The 26,279-nt window shown below is 51.3% G+C and overlaps 7 protein-coding genes across 7 annotated transcripts; 5 read left to right on the plus strand and 2 right to left on the minus strand.

Moving 5' to 3' along the window:
* Window positions 1–3,325: 3,325 nt before the first annotated feature.
* TGAM01_v209084 (hypothetical protein) lies at window positions 3,326–7,726 on the minus strand (the record flags this gene model as incomplete). The annotated part of the gene is made up of 6 exons (XM_018801989.1): window positions 3,326–3,758; window positions 3,820–4,765; window positions 4,819–4,882; window positions 5,462–6,357; window positions 6,499–7,372; window positions 7,532–7,726. 6 exons carry the CDS (start codon window positions 7,724–7,726, stop codon window positions 3,326–3,328), a joined length of 3,408 nt encoding a protein of 1,135 aa, XP_018664814.1.
* Window positions 7,727–10,165: 2,439 nt separating this feature from the next.
* Window positions 10,166–11,626, plus strand: TGAM01_v209085 (hypothetical protein; the record flags this gene model as incomplete). Its single annotated transcript, XM_018801990.1, has 1 exon — window positions 10,166–11,626. The coding sequence occupies one exon, from the start codon at window positions 10,166–10,168 to the stop codon at window positions 11,624–11,626; it is 1,461 nt and encodes a 486-aa protein (XP_018664815.1).
* A 2,648-nt stretch (window positions 11,627–14,274) lies between these two features.
* Window positions 14,275–16,220, plus strand: TGAM01_v209086 (T-complex protein 1 subunit zeta; the record flags this gene model as incomplete). Its single annotated transcript, XM_018801991.1, has 6 exons — window positions 14,275–14,316; window positions 14,372–14,466; window positions 14,520–14,541; window positions 14,614–14,850; window positions 14,913–15,912; window positions 15,976–16,220. The coding sequence occupies 6 exons, from the start codon at window positions 14,275–14,277 to the stop codon at window positions 16,218–16,220; spliced, it is 1,641 nt and encodes a 546-aa protein (XP_018664816.1).
* Window positions 16,221–16,525: 305 nt separating this feature from the next.
* TGAM01_v209087 (hypothetical protein) lies at window positions 16,526–17,858 on the plus strand (the record flags this gene model as incomplete). Its single annotated transcript, XM_018801992.1, has 2 exons — window positions 16,526–16,642; window positions 16,728–17,858. The coding sequence occupies 2 exons, from the start codon at window positions 16,526–16,528 to the stop codon at window positions 17,856–17,858; spliced, it is 1,248 nt and encodes a 415-aa protein (XP_018664817.1).
* A 360-nt stretch (window positions 17,859–18,218) lies between these two features.
* TGAM01_v209088 (eukaryotic translation initiation factor 3 subunit K) lies at window positions 18,219–19,186 on the minus strand (the record flags this gene model as incomplete). Its single annotated transcript, XM_018801993.1, has 2 exons — window positions 18,219–18,750; window positions 19,023–19,186. The coding sequence occupies 2 exons, from the start codon at window positions 19,184–19,186 to the stop codon at window positions 18,219–18,221; spliced, it is 696 nt and encodes a 231-aa protein (XP_018664818.1).
* Window positions 19,187–19,618: 432 nt separating this feature from the next.
* Window positions 19,619–22,362, plus strand: TGAM01_v209089 (DNA ligase 1; the record flags this gene model as incomplete). The annotated part of the gene is made up of 3 exons (XM_018801994.1): window positions 19,619–20,263; window positions 20,313–20,675; window positions 20,731–22,362. 3 exons carry the CDS (start codon window positions 19,619–19,621, stop codon window positions 22,360–22,362), a joined length of 2,640 nt encoding a protein of 879 aa, XP_018664819.1.
* Window positions 22,363–23,729: 1,367 nt separating this feature from the next.
* On the plus strand, window positions 23,730–26,225 carry TGAM01_v209090 (hypothetical protein; the record flags this gene model as incomplete). Its single annotated transcript, XM_018801995.1, has 5 exons — window positions 23,730–23,959; window positions 24,056–24,693; window positions 24,772–25,340; window positions 25,399–25,575; window positions 25,632–26,225. The coding sequence occupies 5 exons, from the start codon at window positions 23,730–23,732 to the stop codon at window positions 26,223–26,225; spliced, it is 2,208 nt and encodes a 735-aa protein (XP_018664820.1).
* Window positions 26,226–26,279: the final 54 nt, after the last annotated feature.

Below are 26,279 nucleotides of genomic sequence, written 5' to 3' on the forward strand. Positions count from 1 at the left end.
TCTGCCCCACGTCGTTGACGTCGTCGTCGTCGACGGCGTCGTGCTCAATGAGCATCTCCAGGTCGGTGTCCACCGAGGGCGGGACGTTGTCGTCGGGCTGGGTGGGCACGACGACGTCTTCGGTTGCGCTGAGGAGGGCCTGGAAGTCGGCGTGCGGGTGGTAGTGCTCAAAGGCGATGTCGTGGTGTTGCTGGGGGTGGTGGTGGTGGTTGATGATTTGGGGGTCGATGGGCTGGTAGACGTGGGTTTCGTGGTTTGGCTGGTCTTGCAGCATGGGGTTGTGAAGGTGGTGGGCTGGATGATGGGGGTTGTGATGGAGGGAGGGTTGTTGGTGGGTGACTTGGTGGTGATGCAGGGTTTGTTGTTGGTATTGGTGGTGATGAGGGTCTGGAGAGAGGCCGTGGTGGTGGTGCTGCTGCTGCGCTTGTTGCTGCTGGTGGTGGTGCAGGCTTTGGGTGGTTTGGAACGTCTGAGATGGTTGTATGACGGAGATGTCGCTGGGGTTTGCGTATGCGCTTGGGCTAGGGCTGGTGCTTGGTGAGAGCGATAGCATCGTATCGTGGCTTTGTAGAGCCAGGATCCTCCCCGTCGTGGCAATGTTGGACGGTATTGAGTGATTCCGTGGAGGGCCGTTGCTGGGCAGGATGGGCGTGGGAGCAGGCGTCGTGATTGTAGACGCCGGCACCGACGCGGCCGTGGTGGTGACAGGCGTAGCCGTCTTCTTGGTGCCGCCTGGGTTCGGCGTCTTGCCCAGCTCCTTGCACTCGGCGCAGGCCCGGATCACGTCGCTGACGGTCTCCTTGATGCGGCTCCAGTGGTACTTTTCCGCAATGGTGGCCGTCGTCTTGTTGATGCCTCCGTGGTGCATGACGTGCACGCTGCGCGCAATCTCGTACTGCCGCGCCGGGTCGGATATGACCTCCTTGTCCTTGAGCATGAGCTTGTCCCCATCGAGCAGCTTGTAATGCGTCGCCGCACTGCGCAGACGGCTCTTCTCCGCGCGGTCTGCGCCGTTGGGATATTTGCCGTACTTGAGATAGTACTTGATCTTGTCGAAACGCTCTTCACTTACCAGCTCTTCGGTTTCGCCAGGAGCCAGATCTCGCCCATAGATGATGGCGTCGATAAGACGGTCGGGGTAGCTCTTGAGGTTTCCGCATCCCTTGACTCGTCCAATGCGCTTGAAGCCCAGCGCATCCCAAATCTTGCACGACGCCACGTTGGTCTCGTACACGAGGTTGAAGACGCTGTAGGTGTAGCCCAGCCTCGGCGCCCAGTCAATGTACGCCTCGCCCATCAAGCGACCAGCACCGCGGTTACGAGACGCGTCCGTGACGAGAAAGCCGCCGTTGCACACATGGCTGCTGCGGCCGGGGTAGTTGGGCCGGATGTAGAAGCTGCCCAGACACTCCTTGGCCCAATCCTTGCCGTCAAGCAGCTGATGCGCGCCCTCGATGCTCCCCAGCAGCATGACGGCGCCAAAGTTCTGGAACCAAAAGTCGGCGAAGCCATCGGCCGTAAAAGGGTCCATCAGGGGGTACGTGTCGCCGCCATCAATCTCCTTGTTGATCTGCGCGCACAGGTAGACGACGAGCGATACGGGGATCTGGTGGCGTGACGCAAAGGGCACAATGGTGGCCACGGTCTGGCGGTCTCGCAGCGTCACCTGGCGAGGCACAATGTCCGGCGGCAGAATCGGGTTGTTCGGGTCCGGGAACGGTGGCTGGCCGGACACCCGGTGGATTGTGGGGCTGGCCGGGTCATCGACGGCGGCCGGCATCGTTTGTGCTGAGCCGGGACGAGAGGCGATGGCAGGAGAAACCAGTAGCGCGTGCGTGGCAAAGCTCGGAAAAGGGAGGGGCGTGAGAGAAGGGGGAGAGCCGTTGGTCAACGCAGGATGCTCTGTGCATATTTGATCAGCCACCGGCCCGCTTAAACATCAACGGCACGAGCCTCGCCGCAGCATCAGTCAGTTCTGGGTTGAGGGAATCACCACCATGGGGGTACGTCATCCCAAGCAAGGGGAGCACACCCATCAGACCGAAAAGGAAGAAAGGGTCGTTAAGGATGGAAGGGTCTTGGGGAGCCAATTGGGTATAGCTTGGATGGGGGGGTAAGTAAGAAGGGAAGGAAAAAGAAAAGGACAACTTACCATGGATAAAAGATGGGAAATGGAAGGGGGAAAAAAGAAAAGAGAGAGAGAAAAAAAAAAGGAAATATCCCCTCAGGATAGGAAATAGTATTTCCCTCCCCCTTGCAGCAAGAAAAAAGAAAGACAAAAAGAAAGATCTCGAAAAAGAAAAGAGAGAAAAGAAAGGAACCCGAATATTCTCCTCCAAGAAGAAAAAAAAAGTCCACCTAAAAAAAAGGTTGAAGCCAAGGCCACTATAAGCCTGCACGATAGAGAGGTGTGACGTTGTGATAAAGAGATAAAAAAAAAAAGAACAAGCGCCTAGGAAATTTTCCCCTTCCCTCTCTGCAGGTACGTCCCAGCGCAGCTGCAGCACCACACGCAAAAAAGGCCCAAAGTGGAAAGAAGGGTAAAAAAAAACCAAGGGTCGTCCTCCAAATTTGTGGTTTGCTTTCCCCTTTGCGTGGGCTTCCAGCCTCACTATTTACCGCCCCTAGTAAGAAAAAGAAAGATTTAAGAGTTTCTTCGTTTTCCTGTGCGGCCAGGATTCAGGTGATGGCAGCCTATTTCGTCTGAATTGGTGCCGGTCTGGTTTTGGCGGCGGCTGTTTCGCGCTGCTGACGTCCTGCTTTGGGGGCTGTTTTTCCTTCACTGGGCGTTTGGTCTGCTGGATTTGCTTGCTGCTGGTGCTGGTGCTGGTGCTTGGCTGCTGTGCTGAAAAGTTCGTCGTGCGACGTTCTGCTCGGGGGAGGCGGAAAGCCCTTTTGCAGGGTGGTGTGTGTGTGGTGGTCGGCAGCTAAAAAAAGGTATCGGAGGTACCTTATCTTTAAAGGTAAATCCCCTTTCGGAGCGAGAGTTTCTCCGTCTTTTTTTTTCCTTCGGCTCGGAGGGTTTTCCTCTAGGTTAGGATGGCTGGCGATGTCATTGGCATAGGCGGCTGTTGCTCGGGGGAAGTAATGAAAAGGGAAGAGAAGAGGAAGAGAAACTGGGACAAGATAATAAGGGCAAGGGATGGGACGGAAGTGAATTTGAAATGAGCAAATAAAAGGTGGAAACTTTCATCTCGTTTGCAAATCGTGCACCTGCATACATGCATCGCATATACACCCGTTGTCTATTATACAGTTTTTGTTTTAAAAATGCCTCTCATCCCCTGTTTTCCCCCTTTTATACAATGCGTCTAATATTGTCTTTTCATACACTTTTCCGGACTGCGGACTCAATCTCGGCCGCGTTCACCTTCAAACTGTCCAGCTGCGCTTCGATGCTACCCAACTGCGCGCTCAACGGCGTCTCAGCAGGCGTCGCTGCAGCTTTACTCGCGACAGTCTCTCCCATCAGATTCACCAATTCATCTTCAGTGACTTCTTCCTGCTGCTCGCCCAGGTACTGCGACCTCAGCAGCTTCAACTCCTCATCTGTGAATCCCTGAATGTTGGCCTGCATCCTGCCCATGACCTCTTTCCTCTTGAGGACAGCAGCCTGCACTTCCTTTCTCATGTGGCGGCTAAGCTCAGGAGAGGTGCTCCATGAGATGTCGCCCTTTTTCGAGTCTTCAATACGTCGCTTCTGGCCGGCCTCTCCCGCGCGACCCAGGACTCCAGCAACCAATGCCATAGCACGAAGACTAAGAGAGAGTTAGCACCCGTCAGAGTGAAGTAAACGGATCTAGCAAAACTTGTACTAACCTGTCGTCGTTGGCGGGAATCGTATATGTGACCCATGAGGGATCGGTGTTTGTGTCAATGACTCCAATCGTAGGAATGTTCTTCAGGCCACATTCGTACAGCAGCGTGTAATTCTCCAAGGGGTTGAGGCAAACCACCAAGTCCGGCAGCAGTGGTCTCGCCGTGCCCTTGAACATGTCGAATCCATCAAGCTCCTTATCCATGTGATCCACCACCTTCATGCCTTGGGTCTTGAGAATGACGTCTCGGTTTGTGATGGCTCCAGGGGTCCACTTTGTGAACAGGTGGTAGGCGCCTGCCAGCTCAGAAGCCCTTGTGACAATCTCCATCTGGCCCTTGCGGGTACCGACAAAGAGGATGATGCCGCCGCGGTAGGCCACCTCCTCAACCACTCGGGCCGCCCGTCGAAGATGCGCCGCTGTCGTCTCGAGAGAAATGACATGGACGCCCTGTCGCACGCCGTAAATGTATCGTGAATTGGCCGGGTTCCATAGTGAGGTGTTGTGTCCCATGTGTGTCTGCGACGCCATCAACAGCTCCAGCGTAACGTCCTCTGGCCGCGGAGGATTGCTAATGATTTCCGTGGGGATGTAGCGCTTCTCGAGCTTCGAACCGAGGCTCCTCGTATTCTTCTGGATGCGCTGAAACTCGGCATACTGCTGGGAGGGAGTCAAGTTCTGCTTGCCCCTCTGATGTGACTTTGTCCATGCGGTTCCGTGGTGCTGCTGCGAAGAGTTGGCTCCAAGCGTCATGATGACTTCTTCGACAATCTTTTGCTTCTTCTTCGATGAAGAGACCATCTTGGGAGCGGCAGCGGCAGCCTGGGGTGTCGGCCACGCCTGGGCAGGTCCATTGGATGTCGAGCTTGAGGCTGTCGCCGTCTTGACTTCGGTCGAGATTTGTCGCAGAACGGTTCGCGGCAGAGGAGACGCCAATGCGCGGCGGCCTGTAACTGGTTAGAGTCCTCTTAGACAGAATCTGCATGTTCAATTGACTTACCATGCCGCACAGCAGCGCTCTGGACATTCATTGCGGCTTGTGTTGCGCTCCTGTTGCCGTCCGACTAGATCGTCCAAGTCCAAATTTTGGATCACGCCGCCATGGATGGAGCGTCTGCGGCGAGGCACATTTTCCGGTTCCGTTACAGAACCAAAGCCGCTTAACGCTTTCTTGCTGTGCACTAAAATGACCCCGCGGTCGTTAAAGATCTCTTCGGGTGGCAGCAGCCATTTTACCCCACGTTAGAAGTGGCTTGTGATGGACACGCCATCTTGCATGCACACTTGATCTCATATATAGTATGTAAGTGCTCTTTATATGCTGATGATGCAGTAGAGAGCTACTCTATTATGCATTGAAAATGAAGCATTTACTACGGGAATACTCAAATTCACACGTTTCTGTTTTGGACCGATGCTTTCCCTTGGTGATACAATGTCAAATTACATGTAAAACTCGTATGATGAAAAGCTTTAAATCTATGACGATTTGTCTGTGCTTGAGAAATCTACAGTTACCAATGCCAACCAACTTTTTCTTCGTCAAGGTCATTATGGGAATTAAAACGCCACACAACAGGGGAGATGCTCTGCATTCTTTACCGGCTTGTTGCTCTAGCAATAGTAAACACTCCGACAATAACCACCGCCAGAGTGATGATAGCACCGGGCAGCAGGAGATCGTTGGGCACACCGGCAATAATCTGCTCCTGGTGAACCGCCGTCCTTGATCTCCGCGATCGGCGAACAGGTCGTTCCTCCTCCTCCTCTGATTCCTCTTCCTCACTCTCCGACTCCTCTTCGTAAGTTCTCCGTCGCTCACGGAGGCCTGGAGTTGATGAGACCGGGGTAGGGATTGCCTCTACTGAAGGGGCTGAAGGTTGCTTCTCAGAGTCATGCACGTAGAGATCAACCTTCTCAAGATGCGCTTGGCGGGCGAGGAGAATGGCCTCTAGCAGGTCATTGTCGGTGGTGATGGACACGGTATCACCCTCGTTGTCCATGTAGCTGACAGCAAAGCCTGCGCCTTCGATTCTGCCGTCATAGACATCGGGCATGCCCCCAAGGGTATCGATTTCATTTCCGAGCTTGGATGCGACGGCGTGCACAAACGACTCGATGCCCTGCGATGCAACAACTTGCAATCGGTGCACACGTCCTGAAGGCGCCTTGAATTTGAAGGCAAACGGAATATCGCCGGGCGTGTGCTCCGGAATGATCGAGTGAGGAGGTGAGTCCAATCCGATGTGCGATGCAGAGTCATTGGGAGCGACGCTGTCTCCCAGGCGGTTCGCCTCGGGCGACATCATACGAGACCCTCCGTGGTGAGGGTGGTGGCTGAGGCTGCCGTCGCCGGACACCATAGATTCCGTCTCATGATCGATGGAAAGCCAAAACTTATTCCACGCTGGGCCCTCGCCGTTGTCACTTGACATGGTGTTGATTTGCTCCAATGTAGCATAAGTCAGCTTGAGCACATCGACCATTCCCACGATTTCGCCGCCATCGTTCATGACGGGAAGGTTGAGATAATGGCCATCTGACATATGATTGTTAGACACATATTTGACCATGATTTGTATGCTTTTACGGCACTGGAAAACGAAATCGCCATAGAGCTGGAATAAGGGCAGTAGAGGTGGGGGAGAATTGAAAAGAGGTAGAAATTAGATGTGCTTACCGTGCATCTTCCGTAAGGCTGCCTGAATGGTCATGTCCATTGGGGCAAAATCGGGGTGAGGGGTCATGACACGCACGACGCTGCAATTGGCCGGGTCCAGGCCTGGAGCAATGACACGAAGAACAACGTCCTTGCTCGTAAAAATGCCGGTAATGGCGCCCTGGTCCTGCACCAGCACCGCAGTGGTGTGGTTTTCCTTCATCATGGCCGCAGCCTCTTTGACCGAGGTCCGGACGCTGACCGTGGTAGGCGGGATGCCATTCAACACGGTCTCCAGTGTGGGCCCAGACATTTTGGATCGAAGAGCCTCCACATACTGGATGATCTGCTGCGGCTGGCTGGCGCCCAGCTCGGACTGCACGCCCTCCAAGGCGTCGTAGAGCTTTCTCGAGGAAGAGTATGCGCGCTCCAGCTTCTCCATGGCGTCGTAGAAGCACTTTGTGATATCCAGCACTCCAGAGATATCCTGGTTCTCGTCCATGACAGGCAAGTGGCGGAAACCCTTGCGGACCATGAGATCCAGCGCATCGGTTGCACTTGTGTCGGTTCTGGCACAGAGAGGGTTCTTGGTCATAATTTCAGCAATAGTGACGTTGGCAGCCTTGAGCCCAGCCCCGACCACACGGAACGCAAGATCCTTGGCGGTAAAGATACCGGCAATCCGGTCCTCGTCATCAGTAACCAGCACGCAGTCCTCCCTCTTTGCGGCCATGAGTTGAGCAGCCTCGGAGACAGTCGTGGCAGGCTTGATCTGAAGAGCCTGGCTCGGCTTGAGGGCAAGCACAGTACCGGGAGGGGCTCTGCGATTCGGTCGCGACCGGCCCGTGAGAGTCTTCTTCTTGGAGAGATCGCTCTCCATTTTCCTCCGAATTGCCTGCGTGTGCGCGCATTAGCCATAAGATACACTCGATATCATCGCAACTGAGGGGTCGTCCTGTATAGCTTCTTTCCAAGAGCTCTCCACCTTGACCCAGGACAGCGCTAAGGGGGGGCCGACAATAGCTGTAGTAAACAAATCAACCCGTTAACTCACCTCATCGCGCTTGGATTGCTTCTGTCTGCTTGCGCTGAGGCCGGCAGCACTGGATTCAGCAGGCGGCTGCTGGTCTAGCACCGGTCGAGGGATGCCGGAAGTCGCAGCAGCAGAGGAAGCATTGTTGAACGGCGTGGTGCTCCGTGGCTGATTCCGGCTCGGATTGTTCCCTCGGGAGGCGTTGACCATAGACATGGCTGCGGTTGGCGGCTCGCGGGCGTCGAAGAATGCACGTTCCAAAGTTTCGTCGAGAGCAAGAAAAGAAAAAAATCAAAGACGGATTTCAATTCTTCGAAAACCAGTTTTCCGGAGTCAGCCAGAGGTTGCAGCCAATGACAGTGGAGGAGGGATTTTCAAGGGTGACGGAATGAAGTCGAAAGGTCGGTCACCAGATATTAAGCCCTGGCCAAGTCACCCCGGCACTTTTTTTCTCGCCTACTGGGCGGCGAACGCCTCGGTTGGCGCGGGCATTATAGGCGGCTTATAGGGCACCTGAGCAGTGAAGACCGCAGCCTGAAACCCCGAAAACACCCATCGTGGGCCGCTGGAGGGGGAAAAAAGCGCAGGCCGACCTAGTGCTGCAGGTGCTAAACATCTAGCGGCGTTGGTTCACGGCGTTTGGCGGTAGGGCTCCATTAATTGATGTGATGCCAGCAGCTGCTGCAAATTTCGAATGAGGGGCGCATGAATAACATGAATACTCGGCATCAACGCAGTTCTAGTTCGCAGGTACTATGGACAAAATACTAATGACTATGAGCGGTGCTTCGTACTTGAAGATGCTAGGCACGGCATGACCTTAGCTTGAGGCCTTGTAAGTCACATGCGTGTTTTGGCGTCTACAAGACTGAGTTATCGCCGCGTTAGGAGCAATAAATCATCTAATAGTACGGACTGATTTCTGTTCTCTCAATTTCGTTACGTCTACTTTGTAACTATGGCCGTCTAGGCGCATGCAGACTTCAGATGGCGTTTGCCAGTGGTCAAAGGCGTCGGTTTCATCTCGACTCGAAGCCTTGTTACACGCATCTGATCTACGTGTACCCGGGCTGACCTCCAAGATCTTGGCGATTAAATTAACATTTCAGCCACCAAATCAAAGCCTGTGGATCCTTTTGGAAATCTTTGTCTTTTCCATAACACGACAAGGGCTTTGAGGCTAGACCTAGCAATGTTATGACTACCAGGATGCGAGTCGCGCGTATTGGCAGTAGCACGGCGAGCGCTGCTCCGGCTAGCAGTACCAGAACTCCATTTTTCTCATGTACGTGCGGCCTGCAGCCCGACATGCAGCAACATGGGAGGCATCAATGCTCTAGCAGCAGTTGCAGTGGTATTTCTCCATACTACAGAGCAATCTATGCAGTGCTAGCTGATTCCCGCGCCTTGCTTTCAATGGCTCCAGCCTGGGCAAGCGGGGAACGGCTGGCTGTCAAGCAGCTACCGGCTTACTGCTGCTACTGCTAGCAGGTCGGAGTGCATCGTATCATCATGATCATCTCGCATGTGCAGTAGTTAGTCCAGCCCATCAACCACAGGCCGGCAGTGGCTCAACCGTGGCGTGTTCAGCCAGCCACTGGCGCCCGTCCTGCCCGGATGCTGTGCCGTCACGGTGATACTGATGGATGCATCGAGCGGCGCCTAATGAAGCTGGCTGCCCACATCGAGAGCTAGGACAGCCGCTACGCCGTCTTAGTGGCGCTCGCAACGACAATGTTTACTCGCCCTATTGAGACGTCGACCCTCCTTTAAGATTGCCCGTGATTTATTATTAGCGACTATCAGACGCCGAGCGAGATTGGCAGGCCAGTAATTTCCGCGCTCGGCTGGTTTGTTGACGTCGACAAATATTACTCTTCACAGCAGTAGCGCTTAGTAGCGACTCATATTACTCAACGGGCCAATCCGCGTTGCCATGGTGCACGTCAGCCGCCCTCCTCTGGGCGTGAGGGCCAGAAACAATAAACCCGTCAATGGCGTCTCAGCGCTCGAACATCATCTCGAGAGCTTGTGCGCCCAAGGGAGGGGCGGGCAGACGCATGCAGTTGGACATCTGAGATATCGTCGTCTCCGTGAGACATGGAATCAGGGAATCAATTATCAAAGTATCAGCCGTCATACATGTAATTGCTGGCATGTTAGGGCTAGAGCTATACCCCAGCACGCTTTATACGGGCTCTGTATTAGCAGTATTAAGGGCTCCATAAACAACAATAATAGTGTATCGCGTTCATAGACCAAGCTACATAGCTGTGTGCATGAGCATGGATATGAGATGCTCGGCTCCGCCTGGCTGCAGACCGACAACTCATCCGGCAACGCCCAATTGCGGATCGCTCCGGGCTCTAAATCAACATTGCATCGCCACAAGCCCTCTTTGTTCCTGGACTTGTCTCAGCACATGCCGCCGGCCTGTTTTAAACTGCGGCGTCAGTGTGATAGGCGCGGACCAGTGGTGGAGACGTCTGCGCTGGCCGTTGCCGTGGCGACCGCGCTGGCTTCCTACTTGAGCTTCCAAGGGACCATTTACTGCACCTTAGCTGGCGTTTGAACTTGGATCTGGAATCCATTCGTCCTCCACCACCTCATTGTTTCTCATTAGAGCCTCTTGTTTTCTATCGTATGTTTGATGAAATGCAACCGCAAGCCGAGCCGAGCCTCTCAGCTGCAGTGACCGGTGCAGCAAGCCCAAGCGCCTCTCCAGGCAAGGAGCCCTCGAACGCTGCTGTACCCATGCAGACGTCGCACTATATGAACATGAACATGAACTTGAACAAAATGGACGAGTATGACTCCGCAAAGCTAACGAGGCATGCTGACAATGTTGCTACTGATGAATGGATGCTCCCCCCCATGACAAAGCTAGACAGACCGCAGATGAGACCGATAGCCGAGGGCGAATATGCTGCTCAGTCGTCGCAGCCTCAACTCGATCACAGGCTCAGCGGCCTGAATTCTTCCATCAGCCGCCCTCACCGGCATCGTCGTACCGAATCCGCAGCAAGTATTGCCAGCGCGGCTAGCATCGCCGATATCAATATCGAAGAGACGCGAACCGACACGGGCGTCACTGGCGAAGAGATTGCTCAGTTCATCCAAGGACCAGAGACGACGGATGGCAAGTGGACCTGTTTGTTTGATGACTGTGGGAAGCAGTTCGGTCGCAAAGAAAACATAAAGTCCCACATCCAGACCCATCTCAACGACCGCCAATATCAGTGCCCAGCCTGCCAGAAGTGCTTTGTTCGCCAGCACGATCTCAAGAGACACGCCAAGATTCACACCGGCATCAAGCCTTATCCTTGCGACTGCGGCAACAAATTTGCGCGCCACGATGCTCTCACCAGACACCGTCAACGAGGCATGTGTGTCGGCGCTTTTGATGGAATTGTGCGGAAGAATGTGAAGCGCGGACGCCCCAAGAAGATGCGCCCAGAGATGGATGCGCGCCTGGAAAAATCTTCAAAGACCAGAAGAAAGAACAACATGTCCATTAGCTCCATCTCTTCCTTTTACTCGGACGTTTCCATCGCCAATTCGCCCAACTACGAACTTGACGTGCTCAGCGAGGTGTTGGATATGGCAATCGAGGCCGACGCAGAGCCAATGCGCCCGCTCTCATCAGCACCCATGCCTAGCATGCCCAATCCAGCAGCCAGCAGCATTGTCACATCCCCTTCAGAAGCCAGCGTACACTCATACGTGTCCCCGGAAGCAATCATGGAGAGAGCCTCACATCCGTCTTCTCCTGGCAAGAGCACATCAAGCCAATACAACACACCGCCGGGTCTCTCTCAGTCATCGTCGTCACCCCCATCAACGCATTTCTTCGACTTGGAACCGGTTACGACAACGGCGAGGACTGACGACGTCGTCAGCTACTCCGCCCCCGGAATGATGATGAATATGACATCGATGGGTGGACCTATGCCTCTGAGTATGAATGAACAAGAGGAAGACTTGCTTCGCCAATTCACCAACGACGACAGCTTCATTCCACTGGACCGGGACCCGAGCCTAATAATGATGCCCAAATTCGACGAGTTCAACGGCGTAGCCGTTAGCATGATCAACGAAAACGGCTACTACTTCTAACGGAAATACTTGAAGCGTTCGGCAACTTAATAACGCCATGATTTATTCTGAGCCTGTCTTATACTTGTCGAGCCTACTTTTACTTTGGCGCATTAATTTCGGAACCCGGGTATAGTGATCGGGATAATGTTTCATTCTACCCTGAGTTACACAGGGCTTCTACTTTTACTTTTCCTTCAATCTCCTTGGTTTTATATCGTTGTGTTACCCCACAACCCGCCATGTTGGAATTTGGTGTCAATTCAATTGTACAATACGGGGGAGGAACGGATTTGGGATAAAAAGGGATTTTTTTTTTCTTTTCATTTGTCTTTTTCATTTGTCTCTGTGAAGGGAGGTTGGTGTGAGTGAAAGTGTTTGGATACGGAGTGATGTTTACAACGCGTTGATATGTTTGGAAACGATTGAAGCTAAGCTTTCTTGACGGGAATCCGGCACCGGTCCGTTTATTATTTCGATGTTTTTGTTTTTCCTTCTTTCCTTTGTTTACGGAGTTGGGAAGAAGATGTTGTGTGGACATATTCGAGTGCAAATGAGAGCTTGGATTCTATTGGACTATTATGGTTTCGTTTGTTGATTTGTGCCTTTGTGATGTCTCTATGCTAATAATTGACTTTTTATTATCCTCCCTGTTCCAACTCATGGCTATGGATGCTCGTTAGCCTTTTGAGCCCGTCTTTTATGGAAAAATTGCCTACCGCTACTTTATATGTAAAACCCTTAGGCTATTCTTTTACCATTCAATCCAATAGTGTGGCTGCCTCGGACAGAATGTAAGCGGCATCTCACGTCACAGTACGTGTAGTAGTACATTTACTCGCATATAATTTTTTGCCCTTTTGAGGCAACAGGATTACTATGGCATCCCGGGAGCTACACGACGTCTTGCTGATAAGATGTGAGCAGGGCGTGCCAAATATTATGAAAATGATGGATACCTTAGCCTCCGCGCTTCTGAATTCATTTCCTTTCCCACAGCTTCACTCAAGTATATGTCTTGGGCATCTTTTGTTTATTTTAATTGACCGTCCTATTAATTTTGCTATCAGCCAGTCTTCAACGCTCATTTTCTATGAATAACTAGGTAGACGCTCGTGGCTTAGCAATATTGATACATGTACCTACTGTCCCCTATTATCATAAGTACTCTAGCTGTACATTTTCCCGAGGACATTTTTCACGGCCACAGTAACATTATGCTATTAATCAGCTGCGGGACTCGAGAATGTTCCATGCATTTTTTATTTGAATGAGGATTCTTGCGATTTTTTTCTAGATGGGAAACTTTACACAATCACCACTCATTGCTTCGGTTTTATCCTGGAGCTGCGTTTATAATTTTGGCAGAGAACTCTTACTTAAATAGTGAGATAGAGCGAAATCTTCTCCTTGGCTGCAATACGTCAGTGCATTGAGAACCCACTTGGTTATTCCAAAAAACAAATATATCTTCTCATGCAGCTAGGGTAAAAGACTGTTGGAGGAAAAGGCACCCTATCACGAGCGATCCCTTCACCACCGCTGCAGCATTGAGTAATACAAGGCGGGCATATTCGCCCAAATATTCCTGTGGCAGACATTGACCGAGACACAATCGATGTTTGTGGATTGTGATACACCGAAGTGCTCTCTTCTTCAGCATACCCTAAACGAGATCTCAGTGGCCACATATTGCTCGCTGCGATAAGTCCACAAGATCTTGCTATGGTTGTCGACACTTGAAAACCTTCTGAACATTGATAAAGATGGAGTTGAGTCGTATTGCCAATCAGTTTTAACTTTCTGTAAGGAGTGAGAAGATAAAGTGTTGTTTTCGGCAGAGTGTCAATGGCGCATTGTATGAAGTCTTAGTCAAAGCGTGGACAAGTAGACGCACGTATATAATAGTAGGAAGCTTAGGCTATAAACATACACCAATGCTTATTTTCGTCTCCAAGTCTTGTGTATTTTAAATATTTCCTTGTGGTCCGAAATTTGGCGTGTTATATTCATGTCACATCATATCGTGACGCCTCCATTCTGGCCGTCTCGTACATTCCATACCTATTTCTCCTATCTTCTCCGATTCGCGATTACTCCATTTTCCTTTTGAAAGCTCGATAGACATTCATCTAGTTGTTTTTCGTTTCGTTTTTTTTTCTTTTTCTTTTTCTTTTTTTTTTTTTAAAAAAAAAAAAGAAAATGAGAAAGCATGGTCGTTTTCTACTAGTAGTTCTACAATGAGTGCCCAAACACTATTTCTTCTGGTAGGATGACGCTGCAAATAATGTGCTATTTTTGGCGGGGAAGAAATGTGATGAAAATGAGTCTTGTAGAGCTTCTGGGGCAACAAAACAGTAAATTCTAACCTCGATTAATAATTATCTATTTTACACCGACTGGATCCTCTCATCCTGGGTACCTCCTATTCATCATCCAGGCACTTATAGCCAGGAGTGGATGTCCACGGTGGATTGATTGGCTTGCTAATATCTGCCACTCTTGCCTCCACACCGCCTTTGCCCGACAAGGCAGAAAAAAGTACCCAGCCCACCACACCTCAATGCGGGTCGCTGCCAGGCAGAGGGAAGCTTGTCGAAACCACGATACTGCCACCATCCCGCAGCCCACGAGATTTCTAATCGACCGGCGAATTCACAGTGTTCGAAATGTCTGCGGCACAACTTCTCAACCCCAAGGCCGAGTCCCGAGTACGTCTCTCGTCTGTCTGCTATGCATGTGCTGTGGAGTCTAACTGGTTTGCAGAGGAGGGGTGAAGCTCTCAAGGTCAACATCAGTGCTGGTGAGGGCCTGCAGGATGTGCTCAAGTCAAACCTCGGACCCCGAGGCACGATAAAGATGTAAGGGAAATGACTTCGTCACAGACGTCTGATCAGTGCTGACCGCAGTGTAGGCTTGTCGATGGTGCCGGCCAGGTAACGCGAAGCCCAACTTCTACCCCTCAATGACAAAGCCCCCTATTCCTAACAACCGATGCCCTCGAACAGATCAAGCTCACCAAGGATGGAAACGTCCTCCTAAGAGAAATGCAAATCCAAAACCCGACTGCTGTCATGATTGCTCGAGCGGCGACTGCACAGGACGATATTTGCGGAGATGGCACAACTTCCGTCGTGCTGCTGGTGGGAGAGCTGCTGAAGCAGGCAGACCGACACATTTCCGAAGGACTCCACCCGCGCATCATCACCGATGGCTTTGAGATTGCCAAGGCTGAGGCTTTGAAGGTGAATAAAGAGATGGCTGTGATTGTCACTTTGGAAGAGCCTTTCGTCTGACATACTGCTAGTTCCTGGATTCCTTCAAGCTGGCCAAGGAGGTCGACCGCGAACTGTTGCTTAACGTTGCCCGAACATCCCTTGCGACAAAACTCAACTCAACATTGGCCACGAAGCTTACTCCTGATATTGTCGATGCCGTGCTGGCCATCTACCAGGCCCCTGCCAAACCCGACCTGCACATGGTGGAGATTATGAAGATGCAGCACCGCACTGCGTCTGACACGCAGCTCATCCGAGGATTGGCGTTGGACCACGGTGCCAGACATCCCGACATGCCCAAGCGACTGGAAAACTGCCACATCTTGACGATGAACGTCAGCCTGGAGTATGAGAAGACTGAGATCAACTCTGGCTTCTTCTACTCAAGCGCTGAGCAGCGTGACAAGCTTGTCGAGAGTGAGCGTCGATTCATCGATGCCAAGCTCAAGAAGATTGTAGAGCTGAAGAAGCAGGTCTGTGGTGACGACGGAAAGAAGAGCTTTGTTATTATCAACCAGAAGGGTATCGACCCCCTTTCCCTTGACGTCCTGGCTAAGAACGGTATTCTGGCTCTGCGACGAGCAAAGAGAAGGAACATGGAGAGACTTCAGCTCATCTGCGGCGGTGTTGCTCAGAACAGCGTCGATGACCTAACACCAGACGTCCTCGGCTGGGCTGGTCTCGTTTACGAGCAGACCCTGGGCGAGGAAAAGTACACTTTCGTCGAGGAGGTCAAGGATCCCAAGTCGGTCACTCTTTTGATCAAGGGACCCAACCAGCATACTATTGCTCAAGTCACGGATGCTGTCCGAGATGGTCTAAGAAGTGTCTACAACATGATTGTTGACAAGAGCGTTGTTCCCGGCGCTGGTGCTTTCCAGGTTGCCTGTGCCGCTCACCTCAAGAGCGATGCCTTTGCGAAGTCAGTCAAGGGCAAGGCTAAGTGGGGTGTGGAGGCCTTTGCCGACGCTCTTCTCATCATCCCCAAGACTTTGGCTGCCAATGCTGGCCACGATGTCCAGGATGCTCGTAAGTTCTTGCAAGCCCCAGATTCTTCTGAATGAAAGCACGATGCTAATATTATAATTATAGTTGCCGCACTACAAGACGAGCACGCAGATGGCCAGGTCGTTGGGTTGAACTTGGAGACTGGCGAGCCCATGGATCCCGAGCTGGAAGGTGTCTTTGATTCATTCAGAGTTCTGAGAAACTGCATTGCTTCAAGCTCAGGTATTGCGTCCAACCTGTTGCTTTGCGACGAGTTGTTGAAGGCCCGACAGATGGGCAGAGCCAAGGGACCAGGTCCTGGAATGGATGGCCCTGATGATCACATGTAAAGACTTAATTGTTTAGATTTATGGTAGATAAAATTCACCCGGAACAGGTCAAAACTATCTAGGCACTGCCGCTTTCATGTAATACTGGATTTTAATATAGCTGCAATCTTCTGTACGTTTCAACAACCCAAGTTGTAAGATCGTCGTTACTCTATCATCACAGAGAAGGGGCGAGAGCTGGCTGGGACATTCAATGGTATCGGCTTGATAAGCCCCGCCATGATTTTTATCTTCCACCTAAAAAAAAATCTTGACCCCACCATCGTTGAACTGCAATACAACCAGAGATCTACAGTACTGCGACAATGGCAGATTACGCTTCCGACTCCTCGGAAGGAGAATTCACAGAGACAAATGTCCTCCTTGGATATACTTCTAAAGAAGCCGAGGAGGATACTATAAGCAAGCTGGGAGGCATTCCGGTAAGTCTCTTTTTTCTTTTTCTTTCGTCGCCTCGATAGCTGTAAAGCTGTGCCAGATGACATGCTAACAGTTTTTATGTTCCAGGACTGGCTCGACGCAGACAAAGCCCCTTCAGCTGCGTTGGCAAGATGCAAGGTCTGCAAAGATATGATGGCCCTGCTGCTGCAGCTAAATGGCGAACTCCCTGAGAAATTCCCCTCCCACGAGCGGCGGTTATACGTTTTCGCATGCCGTAGAGCGACATGTCGGCGCAAGGCGGGTAGCATTCGCGCCTTGAGGGGAGTCAGAGTTTGGAAGGACGCTGCCGAGACGACGATACCGCAAGTTGAGGAAAAGGTGCCAGAAAAGAAGACTGAGCCAGAGGAGAAGAAGAAGGATGGACCGGGCCTGGGGGAGTCGCTCTTTGGAGCGAAACCTCTCGGAGCTGCTGGTGGAAATCCATTTTCCAGTGGCGCAAATCCTTTTGGTTCTTCAGCAAGCAATCCTTTTAGCTCTTCTTCTTCGTCGAATCCATTTTCAAGCCAACCTGCCAAACCAGCCGCTACACCAGCAGAGAAGCCTGCTGCCGCTCCCGCTCCTGCTGCCGCTTCAGACAACAACCTCTCCAAGACCTTTGCTGAGACCCTGGCGATAAACAACAACACCCCTCCTTCGGGACCGCCACCTCCCGCCGAGCCATGGCCTGAAAAGGCTTCGCAACCTACCCCTTACCCGACCCTCTATCTCGCCGACGCAGACTACGAAACCCTCGACGAGACTCCCATGAAGACGCCGGCTAACGTGAGCATGGCCGACGCCGACGCTCCTGAGCCTTCTGCCCTTGATCGCGAGGCATTCGAATCAGCCATGGATGCCACGTTCCAGAAGTTTGCCGACCGGATGGCTCAGAACCCCGAGCAGTGCATTCGTTACGAGTTTGGCGGTGCGCCGCTGCTGTATTCCAAGACGGATGCTGTTGGCGATCTATTGACCAAGCGGACCATACCGGGATGTCCCAACTGCGGCGGCCGTAGAACGTTTGAGGTGCAGCTGACGCCGAATGCTATTACTGAGCTGGAAGAGGATGACTTGAGCTTGGATGGCATGGAATGGGGGACGATTATCGTTGGTGTGTGCGAGAGAGACTGCTCGCTGAGACATACTGCTGTTGAGGAGGCGGGCTACTTGGAAGAATGGGCTGGTGTTCAGTGGGAGGAGCTATCGAAGAACAAATAATGCTGATGCCCATTCATTCTCTTTACTTCTTTTGCGTGGATAGATAAAAAGTTTACGAGGGAACTTTAGAAAACCTCGACGAGTTTATGATATCAAACACAAGAAAAGTGCGAGTGAATGTGATGCCCGAAAGATAGCCTGTTCTATTTCATGACTGATCTTGAATCGCTTTTTATGAAGCAGTTTTTGTCCTATTAAACGCCTGACGAAATTTTTAAGATCTCCGCACCATGCCATGCCAATGTCATATTACGCATCATTGGTTCCGCCGACATATCCATTGCCTTCTCTTCCTTCTTCCCCCGTATAAGCAAAAAATACTAGTTTATCAACGCCTCATTCCACGATTACACCGAAAATTTATACAGTCTCCTCCCAGGCTCGTCGAATCACTCTGGCGAACTGATCAACGTTGACGTCCTCGCGGATCTCAGACTTCTTGGCCTCGTTGTCGGGGTTGGAAGGAATCTTGACGTTGTCCTCCTCGATGGTCCAGCCAGCGACCTCGGTGATGAATTTCCGTGTCTTGTCCTCGTTAAAGCCCAGCCATGAGACCATGTGAGACAGCTTGATTTCGCGGAAGGCCTGTGAGACGAGGGTGGCGATTCGCTCGCGGACGAGGTCCTCAAAGCCGGAGACGTCGGCGATGAGGTCGGCGCATAGGTCGTCGCCGTCGAGGTCGGCCCAGAAGTCGGCGTACTGGGCGCCCTGGAGCTGGGAGTTGAGGGATCGGAGTTTGGTGAGGGCCTCGTGGAGTTCGCCGGTGGAGGCGGCCGAGGGGTTGATGAGGTGGAGGGCGAGGGTGAACTGGGACGAGGGGAACTGGGTCATGGCCTTGACGAGGATGTTGGTGACGACCTCGTCCTTCATGCGGTCAGGGTTGAGCTGGTAGCTGTGATTTTGTGCGGTTTGAATTAGCATTGCAATTTCATAATTGAGCTGATGAATTGAAAAACGAGAGTGCAATGATTGTAACATCAAGTAATCTGTGCTTTGTTTTGCTTTTCAGACACCACTAAAGTTGACTTCAAGTGGCTGGGTGTTTTAGGTCCAGCCTCAGGTAATAGGAAACGTTTACAAAAACGGTCATCATATAACAGGCAGATGAAATCCAAGAGTTCCTCCAGGTAAAAGAGTTCAGGCGCTCGCAATTAGGCAACTCACAGCTTCAACAGTGTCCGGTTCGCATTGCAGTCGCAGGTTTTCTGGTCACATTGCTCCTGGAGGTAGGTTTCGAGGGTGCCGACGGCCTCGGGGTTGTATCGCTCGAGGCCGTTGATCACCGTTGTGATGTAGTCGGGGCGGTCTGAGGGGTCTTCGCCGTTCATCTTGGCTGCTTTTGTAGCGGATGCTATTCCCAAAGTTGAATGAGGGGAGAATGTTCGAGTTCGAGATGGTGGGGCCAAAAGGGAAAGATTTCGATATCGTGGGCTGCTGGCTTTGTGCGGCACGAAATTGCCTCAAGGGGCTTAGCGGCGACGAAATGACGGGGCTCCTGATCTTCCGCACCGGGGCGCAACTCAAGTTCACGATCACGTGCCGTCGTGTTGGACGGCGTCATGGATGATGAGAGCTCCGCGTGAATGGCATGTCTTGGTTGGTATGTGTAAGCGGCTTTTGCATGAATCACGCGTTTTACGGTCTGTCATGATTTGGAATATTTCTCTTCAATTTTTATTCATGTCAATGAAATATAGCTCGGGGGGTTGAAGGGTTCTCCAGTCGTTCCGAGCTACAACTACAACTACACCAAAGACAGCATGTCTAGTCCATCAAAGAAGAGGAAGCTCAACAGCGGCGCAAAGCAGCCGGCAGCTCAATCAAAGGGATTGGAGTATTTCTTTTCTAAGCAGAAGCAGTCTGAAACCTTGAACAAATCCACTGGACAAGATGGCGCCTCAAGCAGCGCACCTGCACTCACAGATGAGGAGCTGGCGCGGAAGCTACAAGCTGAATGGGATCAAGAAGTAGCAAATGAAGCTGCTGCTGTTCGAGGAAGCCAGAACTCAACACCCAAAACCGAGGGTACGGAAACCATAGCGGAGACAGCAGACAGTGACTCAACGCCTACTTCTACGAGTCGACTGGTGGAATCCACAGCTGAGATCACTCCTCGGAAACAAGATGCAAAGAAGACTTTGGTTTTGCAGTCTACTGGAATGGCTGATGACCTAATAACGGAATCTATTCCTCTCGATGAATCGCCGCTCATATTTGACCCATCAATATACATAAAAGAGCTTCAGGAATACTGGGCGGCAGAAGGAGGAAATGCGTCCTATGCTCTCCTGACCAGGTGTTTCGTGCTTGTCAGCGGAACAACAAGCCGTATCAAGATTGTTGATACCCTTGTAAATTGTCTACGTATATTAATCGAGAGCGATCCTTCCAGCCTCTTGCCCGCCGTAAGTCTCCGTATCAATAGTTGTGACCGTGAATCTCATAGTTCTCTAGGTCTGGCTTGCTACAAACTCTATATCGCCTCCGTACATCTCCATGGAACTTGGTATAGGAGGGTCTGCCATCTCCAAGGCCCTTCGCCAGGTGTGTGGCCTAGACAACCGATCTCTTAAGGCTATTTACGATAAATACGGAGATCCCGGTGATGTTGCCTTTGAAGCAAAGAAGAAGCAAAGCTTTACGCTGAGAAAGCCGAAACCTTTAACTATAAAGGGTGTTTACCAATCACTGGTCAAGATTGCCACTACTCATGGGCAGGGGAGCGGCGAGACGAAACAGCGAATTGTGGATCGGCTGTTGCAAGATGCACGGGGAGGTGAAGAAAGCCGGTTCATTGTTCGAACTGTCTCTCAATACGTTCGTGTCCTCCGTCCAACCTACTATCTTGAACCCACATACTAATGGTGTGTAGCTTCGCATTGGTGCTGTCAAAACCACCATGCTTATTGCATTATCTCGAGCATTCTTGCTATCTAAAGCTCCAGGCTCAGAATACAGCACCAGGAATATTACAGCACTAAGCAAACTGAAGAAGGAAGAATTGGCAGAAGTCTGGAATAAAGCAGCAGAGATTGTCAAAGCAAGCCATGCACGGCATCCCAATTACAACGATCTAATTCCGGCACTCCTCGAGGTTGGAGTCTGTGAAGAATTGCTTCTGCGCTGTGGCTTGAAGCTTCATGTGCCTCTGCGCCCCATGCTGGGAAGCATAACTAGAGACCTTTCCGAGATGCTCACAAAGCTACAGGGAAGAGATTTTGCTTGCGAATTCAAGTATGACGGGCAGCGCGCACAAGTCCACTGCGATGAAAAAGGCAAAGTATCGATATTTTCTAGACACCTAGAACTCATGACAGAAAAGTATCCTGATCTTGTTGAGCTTGTGCCCAAGATTAGAGGAGAAGGAATTAACAGCTTCATCATGGAAGGAGAAGTTGTCGCGGTTGATCGAGAGTCTGGAGAGCTGAAAAATTTCCAGACGCTGACCAATCGTGCGCGAAAGGATGTTGCGATTGGAGATATCAAGATTGATGTATGTCTTTTCGCCTTTGATCTCATGTACCTCAACGGGCAATCTCTTTTGGATCGACCATTTCGAGAAAGACGAGAGCTTCTTCGATCCCTCTTTATTGAGATACCGCATCATTTTACATGGGTCAAAAGTCTGGACGCCACCTCCGGAGATTCGGAAACAGTGCTTGAATTCTTCAAAGCGGCACTGGAAAACAAGTGCGAGGGCATCATGGTCAAAATATTGGATAATTTACCTGATCTGCCCTATGTGGAAGGGGAAGCTGAGCCAGAACAATCAGTGGAAGACACAGAAAAGCTATCATTACCGAAAAATAAAACAAAAAGCAAAGGCAAATCGAAAAAATCTACGAAAGGCGATGCAGAGGAAAAATCGATCAATACTCGACGAAAGCCGCTTTTAGCAACGTATGAGCCAGACAAACGTCTAGACTCTTGGCTAAAAGTCAAGAAAGATTATAATTCAACCTTTGACACACTAGACATGATTCCTGTTGCCGGATGGCATGGCCAGGGCAGGAAAGCGAAATGGTGGTCTCCTATTTTAATGGCCGTTCGTAATGAAGAGAGCGGGACACTTGAGGTGGTGTGCAAATGCATATCAGGCTTTACAGACACCTTTTACAAGGCAAACAAGGACTTTTATGACGATGGAGAAGAAAGCGGTGAGCCGAAGAATACTAAGCTACAGAAGCCGAGTTTTATAGAGTATTACGGGCCGAGTCCAGATGTGTGGTTTGAGCCACAAGAGGTCTGGGAAATGGCATTTGCAGACATCACGCTTAGCCCGGTTTACACCGCAGCTATCGGGCTTGTGAGCGATGAGCGAGGGCTCAGCTTACGATTTCCGCGTTTTTTGAAGAAGAGAGAGGACAAGAGCATTGATGAGGCCAGCACAAATGAGTTTCTGGCCAACTTGTGGAGGAAGCAGGAAGCAAAGGCAGAAACATCGACGTCGAAGGCTGATGGAGCGGAAATGGAAGATGCTCAGGATGGCGATTTGGATGACTAATTTAGAATATGATCAACATCTGAGACACGTATTATGAGAGCACTTGACGAAATTGGTGTAACAAAGAAGATTATCGTTAATCATTGACTTTGACAGTACCAGGCTCAACTCATTTGCTAGCATTCAGCCTCTGCGCAATCAGACTAAAGACCGCCACAGACCCCATGAACAAGACGGCATGATAAAACTAACAGTTGGCGTCAGAGAAGAGCTTCAGCCAAATCACTACTGATGTAACACATACCGCCTTTCTTGAGATATTCCTCTCCTCATCCTCCGTTCGGGCCTCGATGAATAGCCTCCTGAGATTGGGAAAGCTTGCCTGCGACATGAAGATGTGATTCTTAGCAGACAGATACTTGAAGATTCATAGCTGATGAGTGTATTATAGTAGTAGTATTACCATGTTGGCGGAACGAGAAGAGAAGAAGAGAGGGTCTCGGGCCTGGGACGGTTACACAAGAAGGATCAGAGCGAGAACTAAGGAATAGACTTTATGGCGTTTGTTGCTGGAGGCCCGTGCACTGGGCGACTGCTATCCTGCTGGCACTGTTCAGTGTATTGATGGTGAATGGTACCTTATATAGGAGACTCTACACAGGCAATCAAAACTGACTTGAGCTACGACTATGGCGATGAGACTGCATGATGATAATGGATGACTAAATGCAACTAAGCCAGGCCCATGAAACTCCCGGTTTGGGCGATGCAGGTGCCTGTGGATCATGGCTTGCTTTGTTTCTTGCATGATCCGAGACTTGGCTCTAGGCTTGGCTCTAGGCTTGATACTGCCATTGCAGTCCGTTAGGTGATAGGCAGCAGAATTGCACCTCTAACGATTGAATAACTACCAGGCACCTGTATAATGATACGCTGTAGGAATCTGAACTCTAGGCATCAGATAATTTGTCCAGGAGTATGCCCTTCGTATACACGTTCTATGTTACCAGCAGCCCGTGTCCCCTGACAAGCCCCGTGGATGACTCAGCACTGCCCGTCAATCTGGCCCTTTGCTGGCGCTGATGTAGCGCTCGGAGCCGCCTTTCAGTGGAGTTTTTGGTATACAGCGCTGTGGTCACCGAAGACCCAAGCAGCGGCAGGTCCTAATATTAGCGTCCATATGTCCCAATCCATAAGCTTGCAACTCGCAACCCCCTCGAAACGACAACTTCTTAGGCGAAGCGGCCACGACACGGAGCGCCACGACTCGAGGTTCCTCTGGCAGACGTAGCCGGAGAGCTGTTAGCCCTTTTATCCCTCCAGAGCAGCTCCCGCCTGAGCATCTCCTGTGGACGCTCCCCGTGGCATCTCGACGCCGGATCCAAGACTATCCTCGTGCCCCTCCAAACACCTAAAGCTCCTCGACGATGGCGGTGAATCGCATCCGGGGCGCTTTTGCCGCGCCTCGGAAGGGAGAGACGTTTGAGCTGCGGGCGGGCTTGGTCTCGCAGTATGCGTACGAGCGAAAGGAGTCGATCCAGAAGACCATCATGGCCATGACGCTGGGCAAGGACGTCTCTGCACTGTTCCCCGACGTCTTGAAGAACATTGCGACTGGCGACCTTGATCAGAAGAAGCTGGTCTATCTGTACCTCATGTATGTTCTCTGGATATACGATCCTGTGATGCTGCTGGCGAAGCATTCTCATGGCGTTTAGTGACGCTGCTGGAACTTTACTGATGCGTGACTCAGGAACTACGCCAAAACGCACCCAGACCTTTGCATTCTCGCCGTCAACACGTTTGTGCAAGATTCAGAAGACCCAAATCCTCTCGTACGAGCGCTCGCCATCCGCACAATGGGCTGTATCAGGGTGGACAAGATGGTGGACTACATGGAAGAGCCGCTGAGGAAAACGCTAAGGGATGAGTCGCCATACGTGCGCAAGACTGCGGCCATTTGCGTGGCCAAGCTCTTCGACCTGAACCCGGCCCTGTGCATTGAGAATGGATTCATCGATTCACTTCAAGAGATGATTGGCGATCCAAACCCGATGGTGGTCGCCAACTCGGTCCAGGCACTGGCCGAGATCAGCGAGACGGCGCCCGAAACGAGAGCACTGCTGGTCACTCCTCCGATCCTGAAGAAACTACTGATGGCTATGAACGAGTGCACCGAATGGGGTAGGATCACCATTTTGACCGTGTTAGCAGACTATGTCGCGGCCGACGTCAAGGAATCGGAGCACATTTGCGAGAGGGTCATCCCGCAATTCCAGCACGTCAACCCTAGTGTGGTCTTGGCTGCTGTCAAGGTTGTCTTTATTCACATGAAGGCAATCAACTCTGAGCTAGTGCGGTCTTATCTTAAAAAGATGGCACCCCCTCTTGGTACGTTTTAATATCATAGTTGCGAATTTCTAGCTTCTCGCAAATACGGTTCTTGCTAACACTAAGAACGTGAAACAGTCACATTGGTTGCATCCCAGCCAGAAGTCCAGTACGTTGCCCTCAGGAACATTGATCTTCTTCTTCAAGCCAAGCCAGATATTCTGAGCAAGGAGCTGAGAGTCTTCTTCTGCAAATACAACGACCCGCCTTATGTGAAAATGCAGAAGCTGGAAATCATGGTCAGAATAGCAAATGAGAAGAACTACGAACAGCTCCTTGCAGAGCTGAAGGAATACGCTCTGGAAGTGGACATGGACTTTGTGCGCCGAGCCATCAAGGCCATCGGCCAAGTGGCCATCAAGATCGAGGAATCGAGTGCCAAGTGCGTCCAAGCGCTGGAAGACCTTCTCGCCACCAAAGTCAACTACGTCGTGCAAGAGGTTGTTGTGGTCATCAAGGACATTTTGAGAAAATACCCTGGTTACGAGGGCGTGATTCCTTCGCTTTGCGACTACATTGACGAGCTGGATGAAGCCAATGCTCGTGGATCGCTCATCTGGATTGTAGGCGAGTACGCGGAGAAGATTAGCAACGCTGAGGAGATTCTCGATGGCTTTGTCGACACATTTTCAGAGGAATTTACACAGGTATGATTTTTTCAGAAATCTTTTACTTGAGAACTCCATGGACTTACACGATTTGCAGACCCAACTTCAGATCTTGACAGCCGTTGTGAAGCTTTTTTTGAAGAAGCCTAGTGGAGCGCAAAGTCTAGTCCAGAAGGTGCTGCAAGAGGCAACGACCAACAACGATAACCCTGATATCCGTGACAGAGCCTATGTCTACTGGCGATTACTGTCAGGAGATTTGGAAGTTGCCAAGGTAAGAGGACCTGCATCTACCCGTTGAGAGTGTGCATCTTATTGATTTTCTTCAAGAACATTGTGTTGTCAACAAAACCAACCATTTCCACAACAATGACGAGCCTACCAACATCGCTGCTAGAGCAACTCCTGTCAGAGCTCTCGACTCTTGCATCAGTATACCACAAGCCCCCCGAAGCCTTTGTTGGCAAGGGTCGGTTCGGCGCAGACGAGATCCAGAGGGCTGCTATCCAGGAACAGCGCCAGAACGCGGCAGAGAACCCCATCGCCGTCTCTGTCGCCGCCAACGGATCCGGCTCCGTCTCGCAGAACAACATTGAAAACTTGCTCGATATCGACTTTGACGGCGCGGCCCCGGCCTCTCACGAGCAGAACAGCGCAACAGGGACGCCTGACCGGGTGCAGAGCCCAGCCACGGGCGGTATGGCTGATATGATGAGCATGTTTGATGCCCCTCCCGCGGGTGGTAGTGCAGCACCGGCTGCTGCTCCTGCTGGTGGCATGAACGACTTAATGAATGGGTTTGAGGGGCTTAACTTTGGAGGAGCGACTAACAGCGAGCCACTGCCAGCGGCCATGCAGCTACACAATGCGCAGGGCGGCGCACAGCCTAAAAAGGATAGCGATGACCTTTTAGGTCTGTTGTAGAATGCCTACAATGCTCTTTTTGTTATATTTACGAGCAGGAACTGGACAAAAGGC

The sequence above is a fragment of the Trichoderma gamsii genome, assembly GCF_001481775.2.
Source record: "Trichoderma gamsii strain T6085 chromosome Unknown Scaffold_42.2, whole genome shotgun sequence".
Taxonomy (NCBI): Eukaryota; Fungi; Ascomycota; class Sordariomycetes; order Hypocreales; family Hypocreaceae; genus Trichoderma; species Trichoderma gamsii.